This window comes from Pleuronectes platessa, chromosome 24 (genome assembly GCF_947347685.1).
Source record: "Pleuronectes platessa chromosome 24, fPlePla1.1, whole genome shotgun sequence".
NCBI classification, from domain to species: Eukaryota; Metazoa; Chordata; class Actinopteri; order Pleuronectiformes; family Pleuronectidae; genus Pleuronectes; species Pleuronectes platessa.
In genome coordinates this window covers 5,317,015-5,340,759 of record NC_070649.1, presented here as the reverse complement: position 1 = coordinate 5,340,759, position 23,745 = coordinate 5,317,015, and the positions used below count along the sequence as shown (strand labels likewise).

At 44.8% G+C, this 23,745-nt stretch overlaps 3 protein-coding genes across 4 annotated transcripts in view; 2 read left to right on the top strand and 1 right to left on the bottom strand.

The window, feature by feature from the left end:
• Nucleotides 1-2,075, top strand: part of appa (amyloid beta (A4) precursor protein a) — a 31,304-nt gene extending 29,229 nt beyond the window's left edge. For both annotated transcript variants that reach the window (XM_053416917.1, XM_053416916.1), the window contains exons 16-17: nucleotides 116-262; nucleotides 621-2,075. In XM_053416917.1, the coding sequence (XP_053272892.1) occupies nucleotides 116-262; nucleotides 621-722 (249 nt within the window). In that variant the 3' untranslated portion in view covers nucleotides 723-2,075. The remainder of the gene's footprint in view (nucleotides 1-115; nucleotides 263-620) is intronic.
• A 2,302-nt stretch (nucleotides 2,076-4,377) lies between these two features.
• atp5pf (ATP synthase peripheral stalk subunit F6) lies at nucleotides 4,378-6,301 on the top strand. The gene is made up of 4 exons (XM_053417415.1): nucleotides 4,378-4,450; nucleotides 5,369-5,538; nucleotides 5,643-5,767; nucleotides 6,202-6,301. The coding sequence occupies exons 2-4, from the start codon at nucleotides 5,369-5,371 to the stop codon at nucleotides 6,228-6,230; spliced, it is 324 nt and encodes a 107-aa protein (XP_053273390.1). The 5' UTR covers nucleotides 4,378-4,450; the 3' UTR covers nucleotides 6,231-6,301.
• A 3,328-nt stretch (nucleotides 6,302-9,629) lies between these two features.
• jam2a (junctional adhesion molecule 2a) lies at nucleotides 9,630-20,752 on the bottom strand. Its single transcript, XM_053417414.1, is given in 12 exon segments — nucleotides 9,630-10,594; nucleotides 10,736-10,769; nucleotides 11,380-11,451; nucleotides 13,500-13,515; nucleotides 13,673-13,780; nucleotides 14,241-14,343; nucleotides 14,499-14,686; nucleotides 14,773-14,922; nucleotides 15,628-15,738; nucleotides 15,896-15,961; nucleotides 20,604-20,698; nucleotides 20,700-20,752. Coding segments are annotated over 12 exon segments (1,035 nt in total). The 3' UTR covers nucleotides 9,630-10,555.
• Between the last annotated feature and the right edge of the window lie 2,993 nt (nucleotides 20,753-23,745).

The following is a 23,745-nucleotide window of genomic DNA, read 5'->3' as shown; positions in this document are numbered from 1 at the left end:
GTGGATACATCAAAAACGCTGTCAATTTATTAGAAATCATCTGATTTTAACTCTGCCGGCTGTGATTGGTTGTTGCCGTGTGACTGACCCCTCCTCCTCCCCTCCATGCCCGCAGGTCTTCTTCGCAGAGGACGTGGGCTCCAACAAGGGCGCCATCATCGGCCTGATGGTCGGCGGCGTGGTCATAGCGACCGTGATCGTCATCACCCTGGTGATGCTGAGGAAGAAGCAGTACACCTCCATCCACCACGGAGTCATCGAGGTGAGAAACGGCTGACCTGTGTGTTTGCATGTGCTGCGTGTACAAGCTGTTCCCCCAAGCGGCGGTCAATCTGGTGTGTGGCGAGCGTGATGCTGTGCGTGCACGTGTGAGCTCAAGCTGTCTTGTCGGGTAGAGACACTTGAACTGGGGCGTGTGTAGATGGATCAGTGGATGTGTTTATAATTAAAGTCTGAATACGAGTCAATATAATGAGACAAATTAATTTCCTTCTTTGCTTTTCAAATTAATATCTTTTGTCATTTCGTAGCTTTTATTAGCCGTTTAATTAAAAACCTTACTATATAAGTGTCTGTGTGAGTGAGACCCCTCACCCCCTCCTTTGGTTGCCCCCCCCCAGGTGGATGCGGCCGTCACCCCTGAGGAGCGCCACCTGTCCAAGATGCAGCAGAACGGCTACGAGAACCCCACCTACAAGTTCTTCGAGCAGATGCAGAATTGAGGAGAACACACACACGCGCACACATAAACACACACATGCATCTCCCCCTTCATCACGCACCCTTCCTCCCCCTTCCTCCCCCATCCTCCCCCCTCCCGACTCATCCCGACGTGGCTTAGATCATAGAGTGACTGAAATAGTCCGTTACGAGCGGCTGCAGTCAGGGGTTTGTTTCTCTGTCTGGGTGGAGGCTGCGGCCGAGCCAGTTTGCACCACGTTTGTTCACTTTACCGGAGCAAGTCGCCTTTTAATTAAAGAAAAGTGGGGCGGGAAGGGAGGGGGGGGGGGGGGGTTATACGTTTGCTCCGTCTGGGCCTGCTGATGTATAGAAGAGAGGCCCCCGCCCAGTGCATCGAAACAAACCCACCCACAGGGGAAGGAAGCGGCTTCTCTCCACACTGATTCAGGGCCAGTGTATAGTTGGGGTTAATTTTATATTTCTTATTTTGTTTCTGGCTTGGGAAAGTTTAAGGTGTTGACTTGTGTAGAAATCTGACCTCTGATCAGTCGGACATGAGGTGCACGCTGACCTGGGCCTTGTCTGCAGGACCCGTGCAGGAGACTCCCATCCAATCCTTCCACATTGGTTTGTTCCTATCGTATTCTTTGTATTGATTATATAAAGAAATGTCGATTTGAACCAAGCAACGTGATTTCTGTGGATGAGGCCCCGTGGTTCCCCTCAAACTGCACCACTACTGCACTCACTCTACAGTCTACACTGGAGTATAAGTGAACCTCCTCTCCCTCCCCTCCTCCCCTCCTCCCCTCCTCCTCCTTCATCCCTCCCTCCATCCTCTTTTTTTCTTTCTGTGCATTCTTACGACAGCTGGGCTGTGTTAAGCCACACAAGGCTCTTAAAGGATATTCGGGGATGCTGATGTTACTATGTTTTCTGAATGAGCTGTTTTTATTTTGTTTTTTTTTCTCTCTTTATCTTTTCCGGTTTTGTTTTTCAAAAAAGAATGGAGAAAAAACGTAGAAAAAAAATAAACAAAAAAAAGATCAGCCAATGTAAAGTCCTTTTTTTAAATTGCGTGTAATGTTAACTGACGTAATGCTCCAGTCTTAGCTGTTCCTATGTAGTGCATGACGACAGGATTTGGAAAAACTGAAAAAAAACGAAGATCTTAACGCTGCTCTCTCTCTCTTTCTCTTTCTCTCTCTCTCTCTCGCTCTCGAGATCCTTTTCTCACATATAGATTGTCATTCTAGCAAGATTGTACATTTAGTATCTTCTCGTGATCACGTGACTTCAAAACAGTGATGAAGAATATATATAAATCTAGATGAACAGGCTCTGCTTTGATATCATGTAAAATACACATTTAAAAGAGATCTGTGATTTTGGAATTTAAGTGTGTTTTGTCATTTCTTTTTAATTATTATTATTATTTTGATCATATCATGCTACGTTCCTGAAGCTGCAGGAGAGGTGGCGGGGGGGTTTGGGGTGCTGGGGTGCTGGCTTCATCTGTTTGTATATTATTCTCCTCACTGAAATATATTGTGTTGAAAATCCTCACGTATAGGGAGTGTTCACCCTATTTTATTTTTTCATGTTGGCGTGTTTTTTATTGTAAAGGGCGTGAAGGTTACAATGAGTGTGGGGACAAACGAGAGAAGGCAGGATGGGGGATGTGTAAGAGTTATCTCTGCGTGCGCGTGTTTTGTCATTTTCTGTCTAGTGTTTCATCCAGTTGTAAGCCGACGTCGTTCCTTTTTTCATTTTGGGGGTTTGTAATCGTGTCGCTTTCTGCTGATAAAATAGGTGAAGTGCCGAGAGAAGAAGAAGAAGAAGGAGGAGGAAGAGGAAGGAGGGCGAGGTAGAGAGGAAATGACTTTCAGTTCCGGATGGATAGCCAGCCAGGCAGGCAGTCTGTGTATATATATAATGGATTTTCACTTCCCCCAGCACCTCCCTTCGCCTTCCTCTTCCCTTCAGGCACGCTGCTCACCTCTCGCCATCGACGCACGTGCCACAGCACTGACGTTTTTAGCTAATGGGCTTCAAGAGAGCTGAGAGCGAGTCAGGGGGTTAAAATCAGGGATCAGATGTTGGTCCGAGGTAAATTCACGCTTGTAAGCAAGAATCGCCCCCCCCCATCTCCATGCACTCAGCTCCTTCCACAAAGTCAACTCCATCTCAGCATCACAGGAAGTAGTGCAGTGTGACCTCTCACTCTGTTTATGCATCTAATGGCAAGTGAGATCCGCAAGGAAGACTGGGAGACTGCAGTGAGGTGGAGGTCTTTTCAGAGGGTGCTCCATAGAAGCTCAGCAGGGGGCAGTAGAGTAGAAGAGGAAGCAGGATTTTTCTTTCCATCTCTTTTCACGTGGGTAATATATTGATTTTTTGTTTTCCACTGTGTAATTTTGTGCAGGCCATTTGCATTGACTGGGAAAACGCTTTCTACACTGTATTCCATAATAAAGTTTTGAATGTACATACAGATGCTGTCTGCTCGTTGTTTGTTATTCAATTTACACAATGTAGATCCTTGTGCATCTTTTTTAATCGAATAATCGATTTAAGTGCTTCAGGTACATTCAAAATAAAGTAGTAATATCACAGTGTAAAAATACTCCATCATGGTATCAAGCCTCATTAGCTAAATATACTTAAAAGTAATTTAGCTCCCTCTGCCTGATATACCTATCATTACATGTATATATCCGGATTTTCAATACTACTGGTCATGTGGTTCCCACCTGAAGGCCAGGATCCTCCAGAGGGTCCGATGATCTGAGGAGTCACCTTATGACAAGTGATAGAGAAGAGATAAATGTGGATAATGAGGATTGGAATAAAATAAAATAATGATTTTTATGGTATATTTAATTATTTTCTACAAACGTTGTTCAATGAACTTCTGCGGTGGTTATAATGAGGCAAGAAGACGCAGACTGACAGAAAATATATAATTTTCCCACATACATGACATCTTCACTTTGGTCAATTTTTGGAGACCTTTTTAAAGGAAAAATTTATTTTTCAACATTGTAGTGCTTTCAAACAAATGGACAAAAATAGAACTAGACAAGAAAACTACTCTCCCCAAACCAAGCTTCCCATTTGCTTGGTTTAGATTGTCTGGCAAAATAATCCTTGAAACTTTGAAGAAGTGTTTCGACATTCATAAAACATTAATAGTTTCCTCCTCTGACTTCTGTTTTAAACCCAAAATAAAACGTTTTTATTCCCAAGTACTTTTACTCTTTACCTTTTTTATTCTACTCTTTTTAATCTCTTTTTTAGGGCCCGAGCACTGACAGGCACTGACAGACAATGAGGACCTATTGAAATTGTAAGGATTATTATTATTTTTCAGGCAAATTAACTGGCTTTGTGAGGGCTTTAACATGCTCAAAATCTTGGCAAAATGTTGCTTGAAATTTGTTTGTAACTATTCAGAATTTAAATTAGTTTCTTTTTATTTAATCTTTGTGTTGTTTGAATGTCCCTGTGCAACAACTTCAATTTCCCTCTGTGTATGAAATATACTTAATAAATAAAACTACCTCTCCTCATTTACAAATGTATATTTATATCAATATTCGTAATAAAATAGGAACAGATGTTTGGGATTATTTAAAGTTCGGGACGAGCAATACGTACGCAGCGTACTGACGTCAGTTTCCGCTTCACCCCCCTCACCACCACATTCCCACAATCCACTGCGTACCCTACACTTCCGGCTCTCGTACTCTTGCGTGTCAACCCCAAGGTTAGTGCAAACTTCTAACATAAACGCTAAGTTTCCTTCTGTCTACACCTCGAACACTTAGAAGCACGATCTGCTTTCTCCAAGTGAGTGCAGCGTTAGCGTTAGCACCGCAGCTAAGGAAAGGGGGACTCTGTCTGAGAACCCTGTCGGCTCGGCTAATGCTAGCTTAGCTTGTTAGCCCTAGAAGGTGTTTGGGTCGTTGCGGTGAATGAAGTAAACACTTAGCTTAAGGTAGGACAGAACGAAACCAGGCTTGTTTATATATATTATCAATTCCTATCGACAGTTTGAGAAGAGTTGACAAAGTCGCTTTATACGTGTAAACAGGTTAACCTATGATAACTGGTGCTAATGGTGCTAACAGGAACTTAGCAGCTCCACACATGAGGAGATGTAAGTCTTTCTATATGTTAAACGTATAAATCTCAAGGGCACTACATAGTTTCTATTCCATTGTGGTGTATATCATTGTGTAGCAGCTATTTCCTGCTAATGCAACAACGGTTGCTAGTGTCCCACTGTGCTGATGCAGAGGTCTTATACAGTTTCCCATTCCTCCTCATGATGTATATTATGTTATAGTTACCATTTCCTCCTAGAGCAGCAAAGTGGAGGCTGGTCTTATCACGCAGACTTCATTGTAAACATTGATTACAAGGCATATCGACATCGCAAAGTTTGTATTACATGTGTAGAAGAGATTTGCACCTATGAATTAAGTACTTGTCTTCAAGGATCAGGTTATTTACCAGAAAGTCCAAATTGTGAATCCTTCTTTATTACTCCATCTTTAATCAACATCACATTCAGAGGGTGATATCACACATGTTCCACGGTCTCAATGTGCCTTGACAGTGGACCGATCCCAGCCGCTTGTCCTGGGATGAGACTAACCAGAAGCCCTGTTTTCTCCACCAGATGGCACTTCACCGGTTGTTCCAGCTGTCCTCCCTGCTGCGCTCCGCCGTGAGCCTGACCCTGCGCAGGAACCTCGGCCTCTCCGCTGTCCTCTTCAACCGAGCCAAGGAGCTCGACCCAATCCAGAAGCTGTTCCTGGACAAGATCCGCGACTACAACACCAAGAGCAAGTGAGTGGAGGATGCACGACATGAACCCCCCTCATTTCTGTGAAGACAGTCATTGGATTTTACCTGAATTCTCAAAGATGAACTAATGCCCTTACTCTCCCCAGGAGCTCCGGAGGCATTGTGGAGGCTGGGCCCGCTTATCAGAAGAATCTGTCTGATGAGGTCGTCAAACTGCAGAGACTATACGGCGGCGGAGACCTAATGAAGTTCCCAGAGGTCAAATTCACAGGTTCGTCAAAGCTCATGTTACATTGAGTGTTGCCTTGTCTACTGACCTAATTGTTTCACGTTATCGATCAATCAAACAAACAAATCCAAAAAGGGGTGGAAATGAATCAGGATCATTCTTCATTTGTTTGGTTTTGTAACCTTTGCTCAAAAACAACAAAAAGTCCACACATTTTCCCTTAGAGTTTAGATTTGGACCATATTGTTTATTTATTGTGGCCAGTTTTAAATTGTTACTAAGGTTTTAACAATTGTTAAACTACTATCCTGCATTCTCCTATGCGAAGCTACAATTATTTGCTAAATACTGCTGCAAATTGTATCTCATTGTCAGATCTAATTGCAGGTATTGTTAAAAAGCTGCAGCATTTCATTTCAAAACGCTCACATGGCAACCACCACCACTAACTGTTATATTTTCTTCTTTTATTCCAGAGCCCAAGCTTGAAGAAGTGGCCAAGTAAATGCTGTCAAAGTTGTAAATCACCTACTCGTCACCAATATGTTGTATTTAATAAAAAGGTAATGGAATGAACCTTGATGCACTGGTCATCATTTACCAATCATATATCAACACACCATCAATAAAGTTTTCAGGTGCTGTGAATCATTTGCATTGTTTCCACAGGTTCATTTAACTGAGTGTGAAAAAGATTGTGGATGTTTTACTGCCAGGTAATTTTTAATTTTTTTAAAGACTCATTGGCTGGATGAATGCCTCAAGAATAAAAGAAGCCTCCAAGACAGATGATGGTTCTGAACTATTCCTATAGGTAATGGGAAGATATTGTGCTTTTATTGTGATATTAAAGAGCTGAAGTGCAGTTGATGTACATCCTTTCCAGAATGGTGACACACCTGAAGATATAATAATATATCTAATAGTGTTAACATCATCCGCCTCTTCAACCTCCCAGATTAAAGTTTGAAAAGTAGAGAACTGCGCTTAAAACTCTAGTGGGGTCTTACTTTAGATTTTTTAGAGCTTCTCCAGACAGGAAGGTCACTCATTCAGATCATTGGATTTTCAAATCTTCTTTTAGCACTTTTAAATCTTAACTTTTAAATTTCAAATCTCCCAGAGCCTTATATAAAGCAAAGCTGTGTCTACTCACATCTTCATAATTACCAGCCTGCTGTCTTTGGACTGAGCTACTTGACCTAAACACATCTGAAGTTCTCAACATTTCACCCAAAAATATGAGTCATGAGGATTGAACCTACAACTGTAGATCAGCAAGTCCATGCGCGATCAGGCTGAGCTATGATCAGAGACAGGTACATTTTCTGGATTATTGTGTCTTTAATCAGTTTATTACCCTCTTAAAAAAGTCATGGGTTAGTACATCATTTGGTTCTTGGTTTAAAACCCGCTGAGTTAAGCTTTAAGTTCTCTTCTGAAAATGCACGATTCATATAGAACATCCGTTGAAATAAATCCATCATCCTTCTGTAGACTAGAGGAAAGGCTGTAGGTCTTGATAGCAGAAGATTCTTGGTTAAGAACCTGATGAGTTTAGCTTTAAGATCTCTTGTGAAAATTGTACTCTACTTGTAGAACATCCATTGAAGTTATTCCGTTGTTCTTCTGTAGTCTGGAGGTAATGCTAAAGGTCTTTGGACCGGCAGGTTCTTGGTTCATATCTGACATAAGAGAGTTTTTCATTCTCACATACTCCATGCAATTAAAAAAAAGACTTAACTAAATTTGGAAGAAAGCAAAGACAACTGTCCAGCTGAAGCCGGCCTCATAGACTCTTGGCCCTGGGCTCAAGTCTCTCAGTTAGAGGATGTACTGATACATCTGAGAATGTGGGTTCAAATAGTCAAAAATTAAAAGAAACTCCAAGCAAGTGTGCAGTGGCTCAAGTGGTTCACCTGTAGAATGTGGGCCTTGGGTTCAATTCTTGCATCGGCCAAACAATTTTCAATACCCATACCAAACGCAAAGTTTCCAAGAAAGCAAAGACAAGTCCAGCTGTATTGCTTTAATGGTTAGAAGCCTGCCTCATAGATCCTTAGACCTGGGTTCAAGTCTCTCAGTTAGAGGATATACTGATACATCGGACAATGTGGGTTCAATATTTATGTGCTGCAGTAAAGTTATCAAGATTGACATAACAAGTGTAAAGTTAAAAACGCCAGGAGAGAAGATCCGAGTGCCGATGCTCGGTGGCGTGGGGGCTTTGCGTGACGGCTATGGAGCCGGCCGGCCAGTCCAGGAGAGGCTTGTTCGAACCCTGCACGAGTAGCTGGTGAACGACATATCGTAAGGGGATAAAGTGGGACACAGTGGGAGGATGTGGTATACAGAGTAGGAGGAGTTAGTCAGAGTAGGAGGAGGAGTTTTTAATGGGAGGAGGTGGTAGTCTAAATTCTAATAATAAAAAAATTAAAAATAATAATAATAAATGTCAGAGTGGCACACACGCTCGTGAGGTATGTGGTGTGTGAGTTTGTGGTGGTGTGTGTGTGGTGTGTGCGGTGTGTGCGGTGTGGTGTGTGAGAGTGTGAGTGTGTGTGTTAATCTGATAATACAGGATGAGATTAGTAAGAAGAGTAGGAGGAGATCAATATAGGAGAGGTAGAGTAGAAGGTAAAACAGAGATATGTTTTGTAATAAAAAAAACTTTTATGTTAAATGACATGGTATGTTAATCCTGATAAATTTCAAGTTTAACATTCCCCGATGTATCAGTACATCCTCTAACTCCAAGACTCGAACTCAGGTCCAAGGGTCTATGAGGCAGGCTTCTAACCATTTGAGCCATGCAACTGGACAATCATTTATGCTTTCTTTGAAGCTTTGACTATTTGCTCTGGGTTTGGGCGTTGAAAATTGCTTGGCCGATGCAAGAATTGAACTCATGGCCCACAATCTACGGGTCAACCTTCTAACCATCTGAGCCACTTCATAAAACACCTGCTTGAAGTTTCTTTGAACATTTGAACCCACATTCTCAGACGTATAAGTACATCCTCTAACTGAGAGACTTGGGCCCGGGGGCAAGGGTGTATGAGGCAGGCTTCTAACCATTAGAGCCATAAAGCTGTATGCTCTATGTAGAGTACAATTTTTACAAGAGATCTTAAAGCCGATCATAGCAGGTTTTGAACCAAGAACCTTCTGCTATCAAGACCTGTAGCCTTTCCTCTATGCTACAGAAGGACGATGGAATGGGAGTAACGGACGTTCTATATGTATAGTGCATTTTCTCTTGAGAAAACGAGTTAAATGAGCTTTGGACCCAGAACGTTCTTTATCCTGACCAAGTTGCTCAGTCTGATGGTGGATGGACTCAGCAGTCTTAAGTGATGGGCTTGATTATTATGAGATTCCATCTTCTAAGAAGCTGAGCTACTTGACCAGACTCACACAAGTCTCTTTCTTTGGGTTCCCAAGTCTTTCATGTGTATAACTTCATAATTCCACTCAGTCTCATTGAGTAGGACTTGAAAACTCAAAGAAGTAGGTTTGTGTGTCTCTGGTCAAGTAGCTCCGCTTGTTAAAGGATGGACTTTCATAAGAATCAAACTCAAGGCCTTTAGGTTTGCAAGTCTATCCTCTATAGGACTGAGCTACATGACCAGACACACACTTCTGTCTCTTCGGGTCCTCAAGTCTTTGCTCTGAGCGTTGGACTTCAACAGATCATTGGTGGTTTGCATTGAGAGCTGGACTTTAGAGGAGAAGCTTCTAGAAGGAAACAGCAGGTGTCTGACCAAGTAGCGCAGTCTGGTGGAGCAAAACCTTTTTTTCAGTTTTCAGACGACATACTAACCTATTGTCATTTGGATTTGATCGTTGCATATTAGGAATCCCTTCTACTGCAGGGTAACTAAAGACAACAATAACAGCAGTGCAGTTTTGAATAGAAAAAACTTTATTACTGATACACCATTCAAATAAAACTCTGAACAATCCATTCACACACTGTCTAAAAACAGACACTCAATTTTTGATAAACAGTGGCACAAAAATATAAAGACAGAAAAAAGTAAGGCAAATTCTTTACAAAAAGCTGTGTTTCATAGATACATGACAGACAAATTAAAAGGCACAAGGTATATATATATTTATATATATATATATATATTTGTATATATGTATAAAAAGACCATGCAGGCACATCAGGATGGAATGGGGTTGGTCTCAATAGAATTGGCTGGAGTGGCTTCCTGTTCTTCCGGACTGGCTTTGTCTGCGTTTGTATTCTTACAAGACCACGAGGGTCTTTTGTGGCACTGTGGCCCCTGGGAAGTATTACAGAAGACAATACTGGCTGAGGTAAACTGCATTAATGTTGGAGTCGACTGAACTGCTCATTCCCTATGGCTTTAACGAGAAATTCCCATGTGATGATTCACTTTTTCAAACAAAGATTCTAAATGTCCTTTTAGATTTAACTGTCAGTCTTTGGTAAAACAAATCAGACGTAAATAAGTGGCCTGCAGAGGGAAGAAAAGTTAGTTTAAGTCTCCAGTAGTTTCTGTATCTGACCACCAGGGGGGAGCAGAGGGCCATGAAACTACTTAATCCCATAAGAGCAGAACACATCAATGACAAGAGTCGAGCCACACAGCAAAGCAGGAGAGTAAGAAGCCTTGCAGTTTTGCTTTTCGTAAACCCGTCCGAGAGGGAGCGGTAGAGGAAGGAAGAGTGAAATTAGCATGTGGTGGAAGATCAAGAGCTCATTCAGGGTCCAGAGAAAGACAAAACTAAATCAGAGAATCCAGTGTTGGCACCGTTATCACGAGGGTGACGTCTCCTCAAAGAAAGGCCAGCTTCTCAGAGCATGAACGACTGGGTGTGTTTAAAATCCTGGGGCTGAGAGACACAGACAAAATAAGGGTTTGAAATCTGTTGTGGTTTCAATCAAAAACAGTGACATTCATTGGGTAAAGTACCACTCAACATGAGGAGGAGATGCAGGGAGGAAGAGAAGAAATGAAAAAAGGAAACACTCACTTCTTGGGGCGGAGGGACGTAGTTGACATTGGACCTGAAAGACAAAAGGCATGGTAAGCACATCGGACAGTTTGACACAGTTGCAGAGAAGAGGAGAAACCCGAGGCGGACAGCTGTATCCTGACTCATATCTTTCCCCGCATAAATAATGCACATCATACACTGCAAGCCTCCCATTGGGTAAAAAGAAGAGCCAGACTGAGCAGGACAGTGTTAAAGTGGGGAGAGCGTAGTTTGAGATTCTACTTTTAATATAATACTGTGTGTACGGAGGGAAAAAGACGAGTTATTTTACTCTAGAAAGGTGAAGAAAACATCCCAAAAATGCAAAAGCTATACTCGTTTTATTGATACCAAAACCACGTATCAACATCAAAGTATAGTTATGGCCTTAAAAACACAATAGTATAGTAAAAAAGGTCAAAAACATGTGTCTTGTTTAATCCATAAAAATTTTCTGGGGGTTATCCACCACCCAATTTCTTGTCTTACTGACAGGACCAGTAGCTCAGGTCTATTTACCCAAATCAAACTTTTACTTCCTGTATTGAGAACTTGGCGTTAGCCGGCATTTAAGATTCAAAGCATCATTGCTGTTAGTTTGCCCTCGTCCGTCTGTCGGCTTGTCTGTGCGTCACACTCACGTGTCCTCTGTTCTGTGCAGGGTTTGGCTGCTGATGTGGGCTGCACCATGACACTGGGAGATCCAAAAGGACCTGTGGGGGCCAGCGTGTGGGCTTTAAAAAGGGTCAACAACAAGGGTGTCGAGTCGGACTCTCACTGCACACCATGCTTTTATGAAGTGGTATGGAATATCTTATCATTCATAAAACGGTGTGTGTAAAACATACGGGATTTGTCGCTGTAATCGTTGCATATTTGATTTGTACGTGTAGTTTCTGTTTTGTATTTTCAGGTCGTGCAGGTTTGATTTCTTTGAGTTGGAATTTCAAGGACTTACATGTTTGTTTTACATGTTTTTTTGCATCAAGCTTGATTCTACAAGCTGTTAGGAGAAGTGTGTGTTACTGCTGCATTTGGAGATAGAGAGCTAAGCTTCTTCTGAGAGACGGTGTCCAACACGTTACCAAGCAGTATAACTGTGAATTGTCTCTGCACGCACAGTTTTTTTGTCCTTGCAGCTCGTAAAATAAAGATTGAAGACACGGATCTGAATGGATAAAACCCCTGAACTGCAGTTTTCCGACAGAAAAACTCAAAAAAATTATAAACCTGCAAACAATCCCTTGAAGACACGAAACAGAAATCCCAGATTCAAGCATACCTTCATGAATGATTTAATATTTCATATACTAGCGGCAAAGCTGTACAGACATGCAGCCAGTCATAATTTAGCAGAGCCGAACTAAATGCTACGGTGAGCCGGTCAAGTGGTGAGCCAACACATGCAGCAATCCAGCACCCAACTATTAAATGTCCGAGTCCTGTGCAACTATCAGGACTTTACTGCAGCTGTCAGTGACATTCAACACCTACATATTGAGGATTTCTGTTTTTAAAAGGGTATTTTATACACAGAATTCCCCAAGGCTGCAGTTTGGGCCCCTTAGAGATCTCCGTAATACATTAAAGAATCTGCATTATAAACAAAAAGCTCTCATCTGTGTCTTCTTTGAAATATAAACCACTTGGAACTATTGTTTAAAGCGAAAGGAATTGTGTTTTCTTCTATAAAACACCATCAGCATTTTAACGAGATCCAAAATGACAATTTGAGACTGATTCATGGTCCTTCCCAGCATGATATAACATTCGTGTCTCAAACCACGTCCCCTGGACCATTTGTCACTAAAAGCCAGAGCTACATCCCAGATCCGCATTCACACTTTGTTAACTCCCTGCGATTGGTGCATCAGAAATCATGTCACATTGTCTTTGAGTCTTTGTGAAGGAGCCCGTTCTATAAATAGGAAGTTGACACTGACAGCTCCAGTTAGCTCAGTGGGATAAGCATCAGACTTTAACCTAGACAAAAGAGCTTTCGCATCAGCTTCAAGGAAAAGCTCCGCGCTGACTCTCCATCAAAACGCGGCGCGGTAACAAGCCAGTAATCAAATAACATAAAGTCAAGCGAGTTAGGCCAGTCACACGAGGACACGCATTTAGGTCTCAGTGGTTTCTGGCTCAACGGCCACTCGAGCATCCAAGCTCTGTGACGCCCACTCTGGTGTGTTCGCAGGACAGGGCTCTGTGATGCTGCCATCTCATTCTTCAATCACTTCAATATCCAAATAATCCATTTCACATTAGCCGCCCCAATCAGCTTAATTGCCTGCGCCTCTTCCTGCTGCAAATATTTTCCTCCTCGCTGATTAACAGCAGCTAATTATTCCATAATTATGTTGTGCAGATTATTTCTCCTCCTGTAATTGTCTGCATTAGGGAGGGGAGGGGGGAGGGGGGGGGCATATCTCAGGTTACATCTGAGTGAAAAAAAGAAAACAACCTTTTCCCATGACTATTACATCTGTTGGCGCCAATCACAGGAAGAGTAGTAACAGGGGTTTGAAAACACCCACACCCACACACACACACACAAATACACACACAAACACACACTCACACACATGCTGCCACAGCTGTCACTCTATACAGTCCTGAGTCAGCACACAGACACGCAGTCTAAGTGCAACAACAAGCCAGCCGCCCTCCTCCTCTCCCTCCTCTCCCTCCTCCTGTGCGTGTGGGGTATTAGCCTGTGTGTGTGTTCACATCAATGTTAATGCAATCACAGAGCTCTTACCTTCCTCTGTGTCCTGCTGATGGATGAGTCAGGAGGAGCGTGGAAGCAAAAAAGAAAAAGACAGTGAGATTCACTTCTTTTTTGGGCAGAGCTTAAAGACAATATCTTGATTCATCCAACGCACAGATCACACTAGACTGGAAGAAGGAGCTGAACCGAAGAGACAAACTTACGGCTGAAGAATCCGTTGCGGTGCAGGAGGAGCCCCCCGCAGCTGCAGACCATGACCAACAGGGCGACCACCACCACAGCCGCCACCACGGTGGTGATGTTGACATCCTCTGCAAGCGAGAACAGAGCAGAGACAGTTGTGATGTATTGCCCGCAGGACGTGGTAAATATTCAATAAACACTCCAACAGCAACATTAAGAGCAAGGTCATATTTAATGTAACTACCCGTTTTTGCACTCCGCTAATATTTCCTATAATTTATTAAGATCATAAAACAGTTTCTTGCATTAACCTTAAGAACATTATATCATTTATTAGTAGAGTTTAAGGAAGAGTGTCGTCTTAAACTATGTTATTTGACCCGAAATATCTTTTTTTTTAAATGCTTTTCCAAATGTTAGATGCAGGTTGAAGGAAGTTTCGTGGGTTTTTCCTCTCCACTGCATCTCTGATCTTGTCTAGTGCTGAAAGGGAGTCAGGGGGGAACAGGGAAAGGATGTGGAGAAAAGACACACACACACACACACACACACACACACACACACACACACACAGACACACACACACACCTATTGCCATGTGCTTGGCCTCGCACGTTTTGGGCAGTCCCACCCCATTGGATGCCAGGCAGCTGTACCGGCCGGTGTCCTCTTTGGCTACAGCTTTAAACTCCTGCAGATTAAAGACATAAAGAGAGGAGGAACATTTTTACAGCTGCTTTTAGAAAAAAAGTTATTTAAATAGCTCGAGTATTTATTCTTCTCATGTGTCCTTGGGCGAACCTCAGAAACATTCCTGCCTCTACTTTCTGAAAAAGACTTTCTTACCAGTACTCCCGTGTGTGAGTTGATTAAATAGGTGGCGTTGGCGTGGCGGGGCTGGCTGACTTGCAGGTTGTCCTTGAACCAGGAGTATGTGGCGGGCGGGATGCTCTGCTGGTCCCGGCAGCGCAGCTTCACCACCGAGCCCGTCACCGCCGAGCTGGGGATCTCGCAGGACGGGGTGTTGGGGGGCACTGGAGGAAAAAGGACAAAGGTAAGAATCAGACGAACAAAATGTCTCCAAAAAAGGTGTCAGATATTTCTTTCCCCCCCGTCGTACCCAGGACTTTCAGCGTCACGTTGGTCTCGCCCAGGGTGACGGCGTCCTGAGGAGCACTGATCTCACAGCGGTATTCGCCGGCATCCTCCTGGGTCACCTTCCGCAGGGTCACCGTGGCGCCTTCAATGGTCGCGCGGCCTTCGAAGGGACCTAGAGGGACAGAGGATCCAGAAAATTTACATCCAATGTCCATTTCCCTTGATTTCTCAATAGATTTATTCACGGATCTATATGAGAAATAATGTGGTGTGTAAAGGGACTGATATTGTTGAGTGTCTGCAATTTGTTGTGGCTAAAAGGGGCATTTACAGCATGTGCCAGCAAACGTGTCCAGGCAGAGCGCCCCCACGTGGCAACTCCGGCCAACATGAAAATTTAAGTGAGATGCCTTTTCATGATTTACAACCATACCTGCTGCCAGCGTCTGGGCCTGCGTCTTTATTTATGTCACCTTTTAAGTGAATCAGCTGTGGCGTTGCTAATGAAGAGAGGGCGTCCGGTCAGAGGCATTTATGAAGCCTTGACATATTTGATGGAACCCCCCCCCCCCATGCTAACAGCCCCGTCTATAAAAAGACGCTCTCGTGTGATGCATTATTTATTTCGACCATTAAATCAACATCCTGGAGCATAAAAGGTGAAAGATTAAGGTTAAGAGACAGGTTCAACTTCTCTACCTTGACCGTGCCAAAACATCTCTCACAATTCATCCATCAGTCCTGTTTCAACAAATCACAGCAGCGCTGTCTCTCATCCTATGTGGCAACCCCCCCTCCCATCTGGTGCTGCAAGCTGATTAAAACAAATGCCCTGTGTGTCAGCGAGGGGATAAAGAGAGACGGCCTGCTTGGTCACCTTTGAAGTGTCCCTCAAAGTACACGAAGGAAACCCCTTTCCCCTTCTTCTTCCACTCGATGCGCGGGTGCTGGTCTCTCTCCGTGTGGAACTTGCAGGACAGCACCGCGTCTGAAAAACAGGGAACGGGACCAGTGAGGTATTTTTGGCACAACTGTGACAAGCCTGATCTTTTATTTTTTTTTGTCAAACTGCTTGGTTTATTTATAGCCTTGTGGTTTGTTCTGTCAGGAGAGAATGTGAGAGGAGCTGCTGTGTTCCGCCTCACCTGAGAACTCGCGCACCTCCACCTTGGGACTGTTGGACGACACGGTGACGGGAACAGACGGGGAACCTGGTGATGATGGAGAGGAAGAGAGAGAGAGAGAGAGAGAGAGAGAGAGAGAGAGAGAGAGTGGGAGATACAAATGAAAAGAAGGGTGAGAGCAGATCAGAACCCGATATGGCTCGTCATCCATTAGGGGTCAAGGTGATTTGGGTGAACTGCTCCACATTTGCCCGCAAATTGCGAGAGGAAGATGCTTAATGGCCGTCACTGGTTTCTCCTGCTCTACGGTCTGAGCTGAATGCAGCACTCGGAGGCCAAGTGGAGCTTTCTACAGGAGATCTGAGGCAGAGGCGGGATTACTCCCTCCTCGGCTTTAATCCTGCTGGGGTTAAGGAGCATCCGGCCGTATGTTTACTTAAGCACAGGTTAGGACAAGGTCATCGAGCATCTCAACAACGACTTGTCCAGATTAACCGGCTGCACAGGGGGCATTAGCGTGAGGCGGACGATGCGTTGTTTGCATTTGTTTCTCTCTTTCCGCCTGTGCGTCACTGATAACCGCATCCAAACAGGAAGGGGAAACCGGAGCTGCCTTTCCTGTTTGCTGATTGGTTTAGAGGGCGGATTATTGCCCTGTTGTCGTGGGTGAAGGTTACCTGAGGGAGAGACACGCGGCAGGAACATTAAAAACGCTCTTAGGGTGAAAGCCTGACATCTCCCAAGCGTCTGCAAATTAAGAAAAGTGGGGGAGCTTTTTTGGAAATTACGGCTCATAATAAATGTTGGATGGGCCTCAGGGATACTAACTCAGAACGTTAAGGGCGACGGAAAACTTCCAGCAAACTTCAGACTTGGCGCAATGAAGATGTCACCTTCACAGACGCTTGAAAGCAAAACGCCAGATAAATAAATTAACTCGCTCCTGCTCACACGCTCAGTTTTACTGCAGCTGTTCCTGCAACGACGGATGTGGATCTCGCCTGAAACTCACAGCTCCCCAGCTTCCTGTCGGCCCATTGTTAGCTGAGAGGTTTTTCCCCTGCAGTGAAGGAAAGGGTGACGTGGAACAATGAAGGGGCGAGCGGTGACAAAGGGACAGGAAGTGTGAGAGAGAACAGGAAGGCAGCCATGTTGGAGTGCTACATAGAAGTGGAGCTGTAGAAGCAGGGCCCCTCTCGCTCGAATTTCCACGACGGCTGCTATTTTTAATTTGGCTTTTAAATAAACAAAAGCCGACATACAATAATAATGTCGTCTGCCAAATGCAGCATAAGTAATTTTTTTTTTTCCATCTCTTGACGTTGGCTCAATTTACGCCCGCGTCACTCGGTCAAACTCTGAGCTAAGCGAATTAAAGCTGCACACTCTCCCTGCAGACGCACCCCCCCTCCCCCCTCCCCCCTTCGGTTGACTCGTGGCACTGTAACGGGATTACCACGACTACCTTGGCCCACGCGCCTCGACACCCTCCAAGGAGCTGCGTCTCACTGAAGGATGAACAAAACGGGGGAGGAAGATACAATGAGATTAAAAAGGGATGAGAATAAACGACAAAAGGAGAGATGAGCGGGCGCTAAGAATAGAACACAAATTAAATGGAGTGGGGGGTGAGTGGAGTAAGACTGGAGGTTGGCAGAGGGGCGGAATGGGGGGGGGGGTTAGCGAGGGACCCGGAGAAGCATGAATAAAAGAGGGAGCGGGAGTGAAGGCGAGGGAGATCCTCTCAGACAGTGGGACTGTAAAGGGGAGACGCTCCTGTCACATAGTGTGAGACCCGGCCTGCTGCCACCTTGAAGGGCGTCTCTTTGAGGGAGAGGAAGTGCAGCAGGGTTCACAACATGCCTGCACTTAACCACTGAACTGACTGACACACACGTCCATAACTGAGCAAGGACGCCGCGTGTGCAAGGTCCCCCCCCGCCCCCCGTGCTCCGCCGCCACTACGAACACTGTCGACTTCAATGGCCTCAATTAACTGCGAAGGCGTCGAGGCGGACAACGAACACATGGCCCCTTCAGATCCCTTCACAACTGCCTGGTGGGTAATGTTCACGTGGTGCGGCGAGCTCTCTGCTGTCCAAGAAGTCAACGGGAGACGTTAATCACATTTAGGAGGTGAATGCCAGCGAGCATGCTAAAGTTGACCCGCTGAGCCCTGGACGCCACCTCGGTGTTTCTCCTCTGCTGCTCACTTGTGGCTGGTGGATCTAAACAATGAATAAACAACTGCTGGATGTGCACGAGGCATCCAAATATAGAAAAATGATAATCCTACAAGACAAGCTGTACTCTCCAGGGCTGGATAATGGTTTTTCCAAAAATACACGTCAACGTCAATGCAGGGGGAGAAGAGCATTGTGGGTAAATGACGACGCACACCTGACGAATCTCGAGTTGTGTTGAACTGAGAGTGAAGAAAGTCGGGTTTCGAGGTGAGTTTATAATGGAGGAGTTATGATACGGGTCAGAGTAGAACCCATTAAAGCCAACATATCTTAAAAATGCAGATAGAAACGTAATCCGACTTAATATCATAGTTACGTTACATCTTAAGAATCTCAGATTTGCTAATAGAAATCCATTTAATGGAATGTTATTCATTAGCTGGCCGCCTTGGGCCCAAACCCGGGCTGATCTTTCCCTATATGGCTGCTAGACTTGGCTCATCCGCTCCAGTTGGCTGCAGCCCTACCAGAGTTGGGCCAGTGTTGGCTACTGGTATCAGCCCCAGAACCTGGGCCATGACCCAGCGGGACGGAGTCCAGCAAACAGATAAGATGGTCATGGGCCACGGCTGAGCGGAGCCTTTTCAGCCCTCCAGGTAGAAACACTGGCAACCGCTTAGTTAGTTTGAGTTTGAGTTTATTATTTCTATATTTACTCATTAAGAAATATAAGATATTTCCTAACGGGTATGAATCAAACTGGTGAACGTGTCAGAAAATAGCTTCAGTGAAGTTTTTAATGACGTTTATCGTTTGCTTTGCCGCAGCAGGTCTCTGGGGGCCCCTCCAATATGGCATCAGATATGGCCCCCGCGGTAATTAAAATGCTTCTACTGAGGCATTGTTGTGCTTCTGAAAAAAAAAAAAGAACACAAACATGTACACAAAGCCAGAAACAAAGACAACACACACGCGCACACACATTCCGTGCGTGGCATTAGCATCAAACCCAAACACTGCGACAGCTTAAAACTCACAGAGGGGCAGCCACCCTCCTGCTGGAGCAGAAATAGAAAGATGGCACGCTCACTCCTTGGCACGCAGCTTTACTCTCATTACGTGGTCCGGACTGAGTGTTACAGAGACCGCGGTGGGTGTGTTGCCAGGACTGTGCCGAGGTCAAAAGCACGGGCGCGGTAATAATTAAGGCACTTATTTAAATTAACAGGGAACAAATTAGACGAGGAAGGGAGATGGACTTGTAGGAAGTGTCCTGTGAGTCTGTGTCACAGAGATAAGGTGGATGTGGGCAGGGACACACGTTTCAAGGCTGTGGGGGTACAGGGACAAACAGGGAGAGGACGCTGTGTGTGTGTGTGTGTGTGTGTGTGTGTGTGTGTGTATGTCTGAACAAAGCCTCTCTGTAACCCTGTGAGCAACAGCTGTCTCAGTCAGACATGGTGTGTGTGTGTGTGTGTGTGTGTGTAAGATTGAGATGGGGGATGTTTGGGTCTTCGGCCACAGAGACGCACACAAAGTGTTTCCTCCTGGACTTTTGGTCTTTTTTTTAAAAACAAAACAGGCCACAGACGTCAACACATTTCACACTGTTTACATCTTTCAATGAGCTGGAGGATGAGTGATTTCTGTCAGTTGGTCCACAGCAGGACTGGACACACACACAGACACACACAGACACACACAGACACCTTTGTGAACTTGTGACCTGACAGGTGGCAAAACGTGGAGTCAAATGTGCATCACTCACTCTCACTGTCTCATCGCATCCGTGTCACACTGCTGCTGCTCCCCTGGTGTCCCAACTACACAAACACTCCCTTCTCCAGCACGTCACACAGTTTGCCCGCAGCAGCAGCAGCATCATCAGGGAACATTAGAGGCTGTTATTCTCCATCCAAACACAGTTTATCTCAGGTTTTTCCACTTGGATTCCCCTGTGTTCCCTCCAGCCGCCTGCTATGATAAATCACAGAGTGACGTTTTCTGGTTACAGTCCAGCCACTGACCTCATAGGCTACACGGAGCCACCACCGGTTCTGCCAAGAGAAAAACACGGGTGCCCACCCGCCACCGCCGGGCTGTGCACACCCCAATAGGTGGCACCCGGCCATGTACAACTTTTGTTTTGGGCCAACTAGTGGGGAGCACAGCCTGGCAGCACCGCCAGCCCACTCTCACAGATGGGCTCTGAAGAAATACTCAAAAAATAAAGATTTCATAAGATTTTGTGATTCCGCCACAAACGTTCCAGTGGAATAAAGTCAAAAAATCACAAAACTCGACAGAAAAGCAAGAAAATCTTCCTTTTAAAGATATTTAAAGTCTCAAGTACTGATTTTAAATGAACTCTTTATAAGGTAAACCATCGATCCATGGGGAATTATTCTAAATTTCCTGACAAGCTGAGTTAAAACACATTAAACTCATTTTTATCAGCCTTTTCCTATAATATTTGATCCAACACAAGTACAGACAGAGCAACTGTTGTTCTCCTGAGTGAATAGTTTCCATTTGCCACTTACATTGCATCAGTAAAACGACAATAGGCAGATACAGGGACGTCCCCTCCATCATCGTCCACAACTCTGACTCTGGAGTCTCTTCTTCCCTGGCCGGAGCGAGGAGCCTCAGCTTTCTTCTCGCACTTGTTCCCAACTCCCCAATAATTCATCCAGCTTCCAGGGAAGAACCTGCTCTCCAGGGGGGGAGGGAGGCGACCGGACCGGCCCGGCGCAGGGGCGGAGAGGAGCGGCGGGGACGCGGAGCGGCGGCTGCTGCTGGCTGCTGGCTGCTGGCTGCTGGCGGGGCGTGGAGCGGGGAGCGGGGATGAGCGGTGCGCACAGCCGCGGCGGAGAGACTGGAGACGCCGGTGTCCTGGCTGCGGGAGAGTGGCTGTGCTGCCTCGGTGACTGTGGAAGACGCGGATGAATGACTCCTCTCTCTCTTTCTCTCTCTCTCTCTCTCTCTCTCTCTCTCTCTGGGCTGTCGGCTCTCGCTGGCTGAGGTGGAGGCGGAGATGGAGAAGGAGGTGGAGGGAGGGCGGGGTTGCGCCTTCAGCCCGAGCGCCGAGAGCGCAGCGCCGTGTCCAAGACGCGCACTGCACTGCCAAATGGCCACGGCGCGGGGGTCAAGTGGGTAGGGCAACAGTCGCACCTCAGCCAGAATCGGACCCGGTTTGACCCCGGTCTATTTTCTAAGATAACTGAACAACGTGAACTGAGTTTTTCTGCAGATTTAAATCCACAGTTTTCTTCCAAACGGACAAAAGCAAGATGAAAACATGGTTTATCTCTGACTAGAACGAGTGTGAATCAATGAACCACTTACTTACAGGAACCCTTGTAATGAATAGCTTTATTAGAATCTTCACAAATCTATTATTAGAGCCATTAATTAAACTAAACTTTGAGTTGGCAGGCTTTGTGAAACCTCTTAAGACCCACGAGCACTTTCCTTTTGGCAAAGGGCTGCAGACAATATGGACCAAAACCCATTTGTTAAAAACTTAATGTAGAAGCATTTACTAATGATTTCCAACATTAAGCATTTTACAAAGGGGGCCTTTGATAGTAAGAGTTCAAATATTAACAGAAAAACCCAAATAAGGAAATGTAAAGGAAAACAGAGTTAAGATAAGTGTGGAAAGGTTGAATTGGAAGTGGTGTTATCCCAAAAGAAAATCTTGCCACCTTACATCATCCAGGTTAAATACCTGGATGTTAAATATATAATACTATATAGTAGCAGTAAGTTTCCTGTTAATAATGTGAAATACCCCAAATATCTTTTAAAAGGTGGACTTGTGACTAAGAACGTGAGAGAATCTGCTTCCAGGGGATTTGAAATGGGAGCAGCAGGGTATCCAGTTATCTGATGAGGTTTGTTAAACCAACTGTCGGCACAGAGATAAACCAGCGACGGTTTCATTAACCCGACTCCTGCAGATCAATGACTCCCCAGTAAATCACTATTGACCAAGCACGTGTGGGACTGAACCCCAGATTTCATTAGGGAACACTCCAACTCGGCCTCAGCACCCAGACACACACCTTCAGTTTGAGAGGAACACATTATCCCTGTGTGTTAGTAGCGTTTCAAATGGAATCGTGTTTGAGTCATTCCACAGGGGAGAGAAATTCAGGGCACTGGTTCAAACATCTGAATTGGTGTGACTGGCTGTAAGTCCTGGGGGGGGCAAATGTGCTTGGGTGTGTCTCACACACAGTGAGGGGTGTGCTGGGGGTGGGTGGGGGTGGTGGGACATCTGAGTGGGGGGAACAGCTGCACAGCGGGACTTCTCCGTCCAGATTGTTTACTCACAGTTTGAGAAAGATAATGTTGGTTTAAGTGCAGAGGAGAAAGTTTCTCCATCAGTGAGGAACAGCTTTTAGACGCACGTTGGACTAAAAGAGGTTTTTAAGTTGGTTTTACGTGAACTTTTCTTGTTCGTACACACACACACACACACACAAACACACAGACACACACAAAAAAACAGGGGCAGGGGCTCGGGTGTCAAACCTGGGGGAGGGGGGACGACTGCTCAATTTTCTTGATGTCATTGGTGGTGATTAAATATAACCAGCTGTCTGTGCAAGCACCTGTACAGTGAACACACACATGGTGAGCTGAACCAGTCCACCCTGTAAAAACTACTGGTCCCACTTTCAAACGAGGCGTCTGTATTAAACGTTTAGTTGCTGTTCATGGTTTTCTTTAATGGTTAAAAGAACGAGTGGACGCAGGCCAAGTAATCAGCCTAAAGACTGGTAGCAGAGGGAAAAGGCCAGAAATCGTTTCTACACTTCACTTGTGAGCATGTATTATTAGACTTAGTCTTTTATTTTATTAATGTTTTAAGTATTATCTTTGTCGTTTAAGTTTCAAATTCCATTTATATGATTAATAAATGACTTGCACTATGACAATTATACCAATCGTCTTTCCATTGGGAAGGAAACACAGAAATAAACTAAATAAAACACGGATTCCATTTAGGTTGACAAATTGTGTGTGTATGTGTGTGTGTGTGTGTGTGAATGTGGGTCAGTGGAGAGTTTGTGTCTTGAATATCCGTCCGTTGTGGTCACTGAGTTTCTTGATAAACAACAGACCAGGGAGGAAAACTGTGAACATTCTTTGTTTCACTTTTTAATTATTATCAACATTTGTTAGTAGAGATTAAACTTAAAGGCGTCTTATTAGAAAGTTGTACCAAACTACCACAGCCTCCCAGTTCACTGAGGTTTTAAAGTAGCTGGGATGTTTTTCTGTGTCGTCTCCAACTCGTCAACACGCTGGAATTCTGGGAGAGAAAAAAAAAACCCAGTGAAAAACAAACCTCGAATCCACACTGGGAGGATTGGGAGCCACCTGTTTGACCAGCGATAGACACAACAGCTGCGCCGCCGCCGCCTGACCTTCACCCAACACACGCCGCTTTTTTTCTTAAGCAAACTGCTGACACACACCCACACACACACATTTCCATTTCCATTTTGTCTGCTCACTACTACACACCCTCAATCAGCTGTACAGTTATAAACCCCCCAGGGAGTGTTAAAACCACTTTTAACACAAACGCACACAATGCAACAGTGACGTCTGTGTTTTATACGACAAACGGGGTCGAGGGAAACGGTTCCCCTGCAGTTTCAGTAAGAA